Source organism: Cariama cristata, unplaced genomic scaffold (genome assembly GCF_000690535.1).
Source record: "Cariama cristata isolate BGI_N322 unplaced genomic scaffold, ASM69053v1 scaffold5923, whole genome shotgun sequence".
Taxonomy (NCBI): Eukaryota; Metazoa; Chordata; class Aves; order Cariamiformes; family Cariamidae; genus Cariama; species Cariama cristata.
The window spans coordinates 1-11,326 of record NW_009606539.1 but is presented as its reverse complement, the minus strand read 5'-3'; the positions used below and the strand labels follow the sequence as shown (position 1 = coordinate 11,326).

The following is an 11,326-nucleotide window of genomic DNA, read 5'->3' as shown; positions in this document are numbered from 1 at the left end:
CCGGTAACAGTGCCTGAATGCCTTGGCTTGAGAGAGAGAGAGGTGTTCGTTGCTGCGATTATTTTTTTTTTTCTTTCCTTGTGGAAATAAGTTCACAAACAGAGCAGCTGCCACAGGGTGGAAAATCTCCATCTGGTGGTTACGCTCTGATGGCCACGACTGGGTGCCCTTCAGGTGTGCTGTTTGCAAATGGCACGTCTGCGTATGTGTTCAATATTGTGGTTTTAAAGCCTGGATTGTTTGTGAATTTACTTAGGTGCCTTGATGGTTGATTAGCAACAGATTTTATAGGCCAGTATTTACAAATAAATAAATAAATAAAAAACCAAACAAAAACCAAAATTAAAAAAAATTTCCTTCAAGGTAAGTGGTAGAAAGCTATAGAGTAGTGGATACTTCATAGCCTCTGTGTCTGAATTTAGACAATCTGAAGATTACCTTCTTGATTGCATACAGTTGAATGTCCGCCATGGTATTCCACTGGGCAGGCAGAATAACTGTACTTCTGAAAAGCAAGTTATATGCTGTTCATCAGATGACCATGTATAAAATACTGTGCAAGTTACTTAACAGGCTCAGCTGACTCAGCAAAGTAGAATCTGCAGCTGTTTCCCTGGAAAACTTGCTTGGTAGGATGTGATATGGTCACCCTTGCCCTGACTCTTCTCTGCCTGCAAGATTTCTTGTAGTTGTAGTGCAACTAAATTGGGTCTGTTCCTATTTTCCTTCCACATCTTTTTTTTAAATGAAGCATTTTTCTCTATTATGTTCCTAACAGTGGATTTTTATTGACTTTGCAAATAAAAACAATAAAAAAGATGGCATGATATTCTTCTGTTAGTTGTGTGAAACAGTATAACTGCAGTTGCCTATTTGCAGTTTTAACAGTAGGTGCTCGCCGTCGTGAAATGTCTTAAGACTCTTTCACAGCAGATGATGTGTTCTGAGGTCTGACCTGGGGAGAGCACAGATGTATGGAGGTTAGTAACTGCTGTGATGGATTGTTTTACCTTAGCTCTGCCTGTATTACACTATCGTGTATGATCATGACCAGCCTGTAGTGGGGTTTTGTTTGTTTCTTATTAACTGTAAGACTTAGTAGTGGTGGATTTAACACTATCCAGCTTGTTGGAATATCAGACTGCTTCCTTTACAATAAATGTGACCATTATAATGCTTTAACTTATGTCCTCAGTCTGCTGTCTGCATAGTTGGCATTGAAGATGATTAGCATTAAAGACAGAAGAGAGTGCAAGTGCCTGCATATGTACACCTGTATGGGGATATTTAAAAGTTTTTTAAAAAGTGTTGTAATAGCAACTGACTGGCATTACCATATCAATTAGGGAGTAATTTAGCAAGTTTTCTAGCTGTGTAATAGGTTACTGTATAATATATACTACTACTTCTGTAAACATATTTATTTTCATTGTATAATATTGAAGATATGTAAATATTTATGTAATTATGTAAAAATTTGTAAATATATGTAAATGTAACATTAGCTATTATTTATGTTAACATGTAGGGGGGGACAGGGAGGTATAGCATAGCCTGGTCATTTCAGCTGAAACTTGGGGGAGGAAGGCCAGAACATTTCAGAAGGCGCTCCCAAGACAGGGCAGCCAGTATTCAAAAATGCTGCAGCAAAGCTTTAGCAGAGCTTCAGGGGATGGGACCCAAGCAGGGGCTGCCAAAGGCAGGAACCATTGTGCCCACCCTGTTTATTTAAATTCACACTAGATAAAGTAAGATGGAAGCAAGGAACGAGGCATCGTGGGTTGCTTTGCTTTGTTTTCTGTTTTTTCTCCCCTCAGAGAGACAGAATGTTTGCTTCTCATCTGCTGGCACAAGAGGCAGAAGATAAACCATAGCTATTGGCAATGGCTGTGCAAGACTGACTCACAAGCTTTTAAGATGTGAACATATGCAGGTATGTGCACACAGATGATTGTACTTGAGGCTGAAAACGAATCTGGGTTTGGTCCTGCCCAGGATGTTTTGCATTGGTAACTTTCTGCAAATACAGGAAACAATGGTGCAGTAAAGTAACCAAATAATCAGATGTATCACCTGCGTGTACACACAAAGCAGCAGCCATTAGAATCTGGCCATCTTTATCTGGCCATCTTTAAAGAGTCTTCCTGTGCTACCAATGGTTCTGGTCCAAAAGTCTGCTCCCATTAAAATGGTTGAGGCTGACTTACTTACCCTATGGAAGCAGGCAAATAAGAAGGGTGTTAGAAAACAATAGTTCTGATGCTTGAGGGCACTGCAGCTTCCCCTCCTTTTTTATAAGCCCTCTGGGGGATTTTGGTTTGTACACAAATATTGTAGTCTCCCCTTTTTTTTACTGGGTAAGTATCACATAAACTTGGAATTGGAAAGATTCAGGTCACTCATTTCTTCGTACAGACAGGCAGCATACAACAGGTCTGCTTTACATATTTTATTTGCCAGAATGACAAATTGAAATAATAGTAATTTTTCATGATAAAATGAGATTTTTATTCTCCTTTACTAAATTAAACTGTTCATACACAAGATTACTTTCCTAATGCCAGATGAGAAAAGTAGTATTAACAGTTACAGTGATTGTCATGCTTCAACTTGAATTTTAATAGAAACATAGTTTAGGTCATTCTTAGTACTAAAATCTCATCTACCCTTAATGTCTTACCAGGAAAATCAGAAATGTCATTAGTGACAGAAATACATTACTGTGCCCCAAGTTGTTTTAATTAATTTTTGTAAATTTTTAATTTTTTAAGATTTAAAAACGGTCTGCAGAAAGCATAGGTACCGTGAACTGTACTGTACGTTGGCACCACAACTGTACTGAGGAGGTAACTTTTAGCACTCAGCCTTTCCGGTGGTGGTGGTGGTAGTCTCGCTCCACCTTCTGACCAGGCACTGGAACATGTGTGAGGTCAGGGACTTCGGGATCAGTTATTTCTTCCCACCCCCAGAAAGAAAGAAAACCTGTCTCTTTTACTCATCTTCCAGTTTTAAACAAGAAAATCCCAGCTTGTTATAATTCATGTCTTTATAGCACAAAGTAGTATTTTAAAAAAACAGCTCTAAAATGTTCATCTTTTAAATAGCAGCTTCAAAATAAAAACTAGGGATAAAGCCTTGCAGGCCAATTTTGAGACCATAAATCAACTGTAGGCAGATTATCTTCCCCCTCCCCTCCTCCCTAAGATGTAAATAATTAGCTGAGGAAGTGTACTAATGACTTAACAAACAAAAAACCACAACCAATCAAAAAGAAAAGTACTTGTGCAAATAGTGAAAGAATGGTGCTAAATGAGCTCTGCTGTATTCCACCAGTCAGCAGGGTTCTCTTGAATTAAAACATTTCCCTGCAGTAACAACTGACATGCAAAGCACTTGCTATTTATGACCAATTACAAAAAACAATACGGAATGAAAGAAGATGTTTTGAGTTATTAAGCTGTCTTAACTGTTTTGTAAATGTGAATTCTAGAAGTCCTTTATTTAAAAAATAGCTCTTCACAGATTCTTCTCGTGTCCTGTGGGGATGTGACGCTGTGGCCTTCTGTTCTGGAGTCTGTGAAAATTTCATAGTCATTCCCTCCCTGAAAACAGAAGAGGAAAAAAGCAGAAGAGGATTTAATTTTATTTAACTTAATGTATAGTCACGGTCTTGAGGTGAAAAAGGGACATACAAAGGAAATTATGGAAAGAAGGGACTTTTTACAAGGGCATATAGTGATAGGACAAGGGGCAATGGCTTTAAACTGGAAAAGGGAAGATCTAGATGAGATATTAGGAAGAAATTCTTCACGGTGAGGGTGGTGAGGCAGTGGCACAGGTTGCCCAGAGAAGCTGTGGCTGCCCCATCCCTGGAAGTGTTCAAGGCCAGGTCGGATGGGGCTTTGAGCAACCTGGTCTGGCGGAAGGTGTCCCTGCCCAGGGCAGGGGGGTTGGGACTGGATGGTCTTTAAGGTCCCTTCCAACCCAAACCATTCTCTGATAACATAGTCATGTCTGAGATGTCTTCCAGAAAGCTAAAAAACTGCAAACCACCATTTTGAGATTTTGCATAATGTGTTTATAGCACATCTGTGCTGAAACTTCTGCTGACCACCACAAACACTTGCACGAGAACTTCCTGACCTGCAACGTTAGCATTGGTAATGAAAGAGCAGAACTCTCAGTAAGTTTAGCCATGTTTTTAGTTTTGTATAGCAACTCAGTATTGACTTTTTAAAACTGTTCATTTGTTAATATTAGGGTTACAGAACACTGTACCAGCATGTGGTATTTGTAACTTATTTGCATTATCCTCTTCCTTCCAGCTTGGTTTTCTTTCCTTTTAGTTAAATCATTGTTAAGACTGCTGATCCTTTGCTATTGCAGTAGTGTTTTGGCCTTGCTAGCTACTGGTTCGATGTGACATTTGTAACTGGTTTCCAATCCCAGGAGAGCAATGAAAGATCCTTTCACAGCTGGCTCAGGGAACAAAGGCACTGCCACCTGCATAAGCAGAGATCCCTGAAAGCCGCAGATTCATGCACTACAGGAAACAGTTACCTAATTTTTGCAGGGTGTTTGCCATGCTGGTTTCGAGCAAGTCAGCAGCAACTCTTGCTACTTCAAAACTCTGAAAATGCTGCACTGCCAATTACAGGGTCTAAAATCAACTGTCCATAAACTATGCCAGAGGGACAGGTGATTACTTTTGCAGCTGGTGTCAAGGGCTGGGGCGGGGCGGGGAACCAACTTTAATTTTGAGCTCGTCTTTTTCTGATAAAACTTGGCCTTTTTAAGTTTATAAAGCTATAAAGTTCCTTAGTTATGAAACTGTAAGTTCTTGTAAAACTAAGCCTTTTCTTATAAAACTTAGCCTGACGCTGTCCCTTGGCCATGTTCAGACAGCTTTAATTTTATCCAAGTCCTTGTGCTTACCGTTGCCCTCGCTAGCTCTACTCAGGTCTCTGCTCAGTGTTTTCAAAAGCCTCTGAATCACCCTGCAGAGTTGTTTAGCTTTGCCCAATGACTAGGGACAAGGATTATGTATAATTTCAGTTCCTCAGGGTGGAGACAGGGTGGTTAGCAAAGGAAGAGTATTAAGATCAATGGAAAATAAATATATTTAATAAACACCAGCCAACAAGAAGCATCAATCTACAATAACCAAACAGGATAATCAGTTTTACACAGTCATGTCATGTAGGTTTTTAACATCATTACAGAAGTTCAATTTAAAAACATACTCCGTTTCTGTCAAGAACACTGTGTTCACTTCAGGGAACAGAAGAAAAATCTATGCTCACGGCTATCTCCCAGCATGATGCTGACCAGTAATGCACAGCCAGTTAAACACAGACACGTATTTATATTCTGACTTCAGTTCTTGTCAGGCATACAGCAGCTGGTTAGAACCTACAGTGCTTGTGGTTTCTAATAGCAGCTCTGAAATGTATATTCAAAACAATATACTCACTGGCATAGTCTTATCTCCAAAGAAATAAATAGTCTTGTATCCGTCATCAGCAATGATTCCTAAGCAGTACCTCTTATCCCAGCCATCTGGGAACACATCGAAGCTTATTTGGCCTCCTAGGACAGACACAAACCAAGCAAACTTTTATTATAAGAACACATTTCTGAGAGGAGAGTAAGTAAGAAAACATAAACTGGATAAGATTTTTGGTAGAGGGAGCTTTGCAGAAGTCACAGAAATGTTATGAAACCCTGGAGTTAAGTCTTACAAGTACAGAAAGTGTTTTATAGGGTATCAGTTATTACAGTTGTGATTTACAGATTATTACTATTTACCCATTAAACAAATATGAAAGTCTTAGCATGTTCCTAAACACTCACTGCTCTCAAATGGAACCTTTTCTTTAAAAATTACATGTAATTTTTCAGTTTTAGAAAGAAACTACATGAATGAATACAGCCATTGGTCTACGTACAGCCATAAAGTCTTAGGCAAAAGACTTCGTTTTAACAGAAAGTCTTAACTTAGTAAAGTAAAGTAAAGCTATAAAGTTCCTTGTAACTTAGTTATGAAACTGTAAGTTCTTATAAAACTAGTCTTAACTTAGTCTTATAAAGACTAAGCTTTCAGAATAGAAAAAGGAGGAAATCGGCCTTTTTAACACAGCCTAACGGGACAACAACTGTTCCAGCTCCAAGTCCTTGGACTTGACCAATACATAAACATGCGATTCCCAGTTGAAGCGCATGTCAAAAAGGTATTTACAACATGCTTTAGGAGAGCTATATTACAGTTCATTCCTGCCTTAAGTGTTTCAATACCACAGCACTAATGGCAACCATACTTTTTCATCACTCGGAAAAGTAACATAAAGGCAAGAATGTGGTAATATATTGAGGGAGAAGGGAAAAAAGAAAAAATGAATGGAAAATCAATTCCCCTTTATTATCGCTTTTCTCTTTAAGCTTGCACTTGCTTTTGGATTTTCTTTCCTTCCTCCCACACAATGCAGCTACAGAGCTGAAGAACCAAAGGCTACTGGAACAGTACTAATGTAGTATTTCTGATCAAAACTGATTCGCAGAAACAACTCTGACTAATCAGAAGCATGTAATATGTTTCAAAATGAGCAGAACCAGTCACACAACTGACATTAAAAGACAATGAACTGATGATAAACAATGAAGTTCTCTTTGTTGATGGATTTCAATTAAAATGTACCAAATGAAAGCCTAAGAGGAAAAAGAGGCTTAGTCTTGCACGCAATGCCTGCAACCACCCCCAGAGAGATAACTGTCACACAAATGAGATAGGGTATGTCATAGCCATAAGAGGATATGACTTAAGTGAAATTTAAATTAAATGTTGTTTTAAATGAAATTCTTTCAATGTGATACCTATGGAAAATGTGAGGCCTTTTCCTGCAAATTCTCTTCGTAAATCAGCTACAAATTTCTCTCTTATGTGTTCCTTCTGTTAAAAAAAACAAAAAGCAAAACCAAACATCAGTTACATGCTGTGCTAATTCATCAATAAAAAGATAACCCAAAACCCCACCCCAAACATATCCAAAGGTCTGAGTACCAGGACTAGCGTGATATAGCCACATTTTATTATTACTGAAAACATGCTGAGAATATTTCCACTTTAATCTGTTACCAACTTGTAAAAAATGAGAGCAAAACTTCACATACATGCTGTGACACTTGGCTTTTCTATCTGAAAATCTTACAATACTAAGGAAGTATGCTTCAATTCCCAGACAAATTAAATTTTAAAAATGGGGAAACTGAGGCACAGGAAGTGTCTCAAAACTACTACTAATCTTCTGATGCCATATACTCCAAAAAGGGTATTTTCAGAATGCCTTGGGTTTAGGTATCTTTCAGTATTCATGAGTCACAAGCAAAGACTGCTTTTGAGGAATTAAGATTTCACTTTTTGTATCGGGTCAGAATCAGTTGTTACGGTGTAGCAGGGAGCAGAACTCTGATATCATGGCTTAGATTAATTTCAGCATCGCACAGTTAGCGCTGTACAAAGGAAAATAAACGGTGAATAGTTTGACCTCAGCTTTTAAATTCTGCTTTAAAAGGCTTTAAAGAGTTGACAAGAAAAGGGAGAGTTTTATTGATTTGAATGGATATAGGCTGGCTATATCCCGATACATACTAAAGAGCACTCCAAATAAGTATGGTTTTATCTATGACAGGGTTTTTCAGGAATCCTGTGTGTTGAGGTAGGATGTTCGGTACTCTGGATATAGGGTTAAAAGAAACATGAGCCAAACCCACCCCTTCTGCAAGTAATCATTGTTAACTATTCCAACAAAACAGCTATTGTATATTTCCTGAAGTCTGAATGAAGAAGTTAGTTAAACCACATGGAAGGGATTAAAATGAAAAAAATTGCACAAAGTATAAAAGCTTTTTAAAAATCATAACCTGGCCATAACTGCCTCTTCCAAAAGAGCTGGATATTTTTCAAGAGTTGTAACTCACTTTATCAAGTTCATAGAACTCAACTCGTTCTTCCTGGCTGCAGCTTCTTCCAATGGGGGACACATTTAACATCCCGTTTCGGAACTCAATAAAAGTGCCCCTGAGAAAGAATTAACAAGACAGAAAGTAGATGAAAAATTACTCAAAATACTGACTACCACGATGAACTTTCATTTAATTCTGAAGAGAATGGGAATCAGATGTCTTCTTCAGCCTCTCATTGTATGCCTGAGAAACCAAACATGTAGGAACCAATACCTCTGGTATCAAGGAGTCTTGGAGTTTTATTTGAATCTGGCAACCTCAACATCATCCTTACTGACTTTTAAAAGTATGAGTGGAGCATCCTGTCAACTCGATTCGCAGACTCTGACAGGCCAGTCTGTCAGCGTTGGAGTGAAGCGGCAAAGTTTAGAGCAATCTTGGCAGTGTTTCTAGCTAGCCTCGCATGTGGTACATAGTAATGTCTTGAGCAGCTGCGCCCTCGCGTGTCACATAGAACTGATCTTACTGAATGCTCCTGATCTCTGGAAAACATTATGCTGCTGAATTCCAAACACGTCAAGGAAATAACTCCTACTTCAAAACTGAACTTCCTTCCCTCTTACATAAAAATGCTGAATCAGTATTTCAAATCCTGTGCTTCAGCTGGGAACTTGTCTTTGTATGCATGGATTGAGCTCTGTTTCACATATACAGTGTGCCTAAACCACAAATTATTCATTTTTTGCTGAGCAGCCTGCTTTACGTATTGATGCTCAACACTGTAACATGGCAAATACGGTGACACTGAGATGCATGTATGCACGTACCTTTTCTTTGGCAGTTTAATCTTCGCAATATAACTCAGGCAGTAGTTGATTAGATCCTGAAGTATGTCCTCACCGAGGTGACCCTGAATGTTCTAACAAAATAAATACCATTCAACCAAGGGTCCAGAATTTGAGATTCTAAAAAAAAGTCACACGGACACCCCAGACAGTGGATGATCAGGCATGGTTAATACCACAAAGAAACATGCCTTCAGTAAGTAACTCTCAGTTGATGCATACACGGTCCTAACTAAAGGCTCTCGCATTTCTTTTTGTTTACTTTGGGTTTTTTTAAACCATAACACCAAACTCTCATTTAATATGCTCCCTACTAGTACCTGCTTTAGAATTGTGGGCCAAAGACAGCAGACCTAAATAAAAAGTTGCAGTTAATGTCTACTGTTAATTTATCTACTGTTAATCTACTACTGCCAAGCTACAGTAGTAGATCGTTACTGCAGTAATTGGAAAACACTGCTCAAGTCAGCAGTTTCAGCCAGGATCTCTTTTAAATTTTTAATCTCCATTACTTATGTTGAACCGATGAAAGTGATGACAGTATCTGGAATCAGATGTACATTTATATTAATTTAGAGTATTTACCTTCTAGCTTATGCAACATATCAGAATGTGCACTCTGAATTAATACTAAAAAGCAACTACAAGAGATCTACAAGAAATGTTCTGAATCCTAAGGCCAAACAGACATCAGCTATGAAATGCCGTATTCCATAGGACCTGCAGGAGCAGAGGGCTTGGCCGCATTTCCTATGGATAAACTGACGGGAAGGCTTTTCCAGGATTTTCACTGTCCTTATTCGATCAGACGCTCCAGGCTCCAATAGCTTTTGGTTTGGAGAATACCCCAAAGAATAAAGCTTAAGGTGCAGATTGTCATTACATGAATCAGAGCGCCAAACGAATGCTCTGTTACAGAAATAACACGGGACAACAGCAGCAATTTCGGTCTCAGTTAGAAGGGAGATTACAGAGGACTGCACTGTAGCAAGAAAGCAAAATCTTGTTTAGAAAATTTCTCATTACTGGAAGTTTCACAATTACCTGCTTGCTCAAGAATTTCCCATCTTTGTATGCTACAAGACCATTTTCTGGAAAAACGTAGTCAAATTTTTCAACCACTACAACCAAACAAAGAGACAGGAACTTATAATTTCCCCTGTATGTCTGACGCAGAACTGTCTTACACAGTAAATAGGTTAAAATACAGCAAACATTAGATCACAAAGCATGAAAGATTCAGCAGCATAACATTGAGCACAAGATCAAAGCCACTTTCTTTTCTCTCCAAGATTAGCACACACCTCAAATCACATGAAGTCTTTCAGTTAAGTTACCTCTGTTTTTGCTTAAAGGCTCTTCCTCTCCTGCAAACACGTCTCTCTTACATTAAATGTAAGGAAGTGACTGAACACCTAATATTACAAAAACCCGGCGGGCAGCCTGGCTAGAGAGCAAATCCAATACCACCATTTTAGGTTTGTTTTCTCAGCGTTACTAATCTACAGTAGATCTGAGAGTTGTGAGAATCTTATTACAACGCAAGAGGATATGGCTTACTGGAGATCACTTGTAAGCCAGATTCCGAGTTATTTGGGCATTACAGCAGGTTATCAGTGGCAGCAATTAAGTAAAGACCAATAAAGATAGTCTTCTATACAGAAAAGGAAATGCCTCTCAAAGGACTAAAGCAAGAGTCCATCTCCGCATCGTAACCCTGCAGTTAACCAAATCGGATCCCTCAGCGATGCGCTCGACAGCTCAGCAGCCTGCACGTGTGTATGTTACGTACGTAATTCTACTGTAAAACGGCAATGTTAAAATGCCCTCCTAAGGTACTGGCACAAAGTCTGGATTTCACCATTAGTAACAATCCCTTAATAAGATACCGAGCTATCTGTAAAATGCAAACGAAGGCTGCCGTTTCTAAATGCCTGTAAATAGCTCTCCACAGATTGAGGGCACCAAACAAAACCAGGAAGAAAGCTGAAAGCAAGAAAGGAGGAGAATGCATAGGGCTTAGCCTACATCTAACCTTCCCAACTTCCTTGTAAGCAATTCGGTGCAAGGGATTGCATCAGCCGCGACCCTTACCGTCATCGCCAAGCTGCTCCTTGATCTTTGCAAAATCTGAACCGCCCACGACTCCAACTTTCACCTTCTGACGCAACCTCTGCAGAAACGCGGCCATCTCTGCTGTGATTTTCTAGGTTCCAAAGTAAAATAATTCGGTTTGTCAGCATTCTTCCCATGAGACCAGCACCTCTATTTCGCCATAATTATTAAAACCCAGCAATACTGTGCAAACCTTTAAGAAAAAGGGAGGGCTTTTTTTTCTGGCCTTCAGTTTGCACTTCAAGCACCACGGACGCGGATACACGTTACGTTCCCTAAGGGCTAACAGCCCTTAAAGAAGAGCCCGAGCCCGTGCCCGTTCGCAGCCGAAAGGCCCTCCGTGCCAGGCCCGGGCGAACAAACCCCCCCGGCTGGGGGCCCGGCCCGCGGAGAGCCGTGCCTCAGCA

The 11,326-nt window shown here is 39.5% G+C and overlaps 1 protein-coding gene across 1 annotated transcript; it reads right to left on the bottom strand.

Annotated features, from left to right (window-relative positions):
• Positions 1 to 3,459: 3,459 nt before the first annotated feature.
• Positions 3,460 to 11,006, bottom strand: PMM2 (phosphomannomutase 2). Its single transcript, XM_009696386.1, has 7 exons — positions 10,899 to 11,006; positions 9,849 to 9,925; positions 8,787 to 8,878; positions 7,975 to 8,074; positions 6,871 to 6,946; positions 5,474 to 5,589; positions 3,460 to 3,602 (listed from the first exon to the last, which is right to left on the bottom strand). Exons 1-7 carry the CDS (start codon positions 10,993 to 10,995, stop codon positions 3,498 to 3,500), a joined length of 663 nt encoding a protein of 220 aa, XP_009694688.1. The 5' UTR covers positions 10,996 to 11,006; the 3' UTR covers positions 3,460 to 3,497.
• Positions 11,007 to 11,326: the final 320 nt, after the last annotated feature.

Excerpts from the sequence above, each read along its gene's own strand:
- PMM2 (XM_009696386.1), bottom strand. The coding sequence starts at position 10,995 with ATGGCCGCGTTTCTGCAGAGGTTGCGTCAGAAGGTGAAAGTTGGAGTC. Across the intron at positions 8,075-8,786 it reads ATTAAACTGCCAAAGAAAAG|GGGCACTTTTATTGAGTTCC; the intron begins GTACGTGCATAC and ends ATTCTTTCTCAG. Across the intron at positions 3,603-5,473 it reads TTGGAGATAAGACTATGCCA|GGAGGGAATGACTATGAAAT; the intron begins GTGAGTATATTG and ends TTCTGTTTTCAG.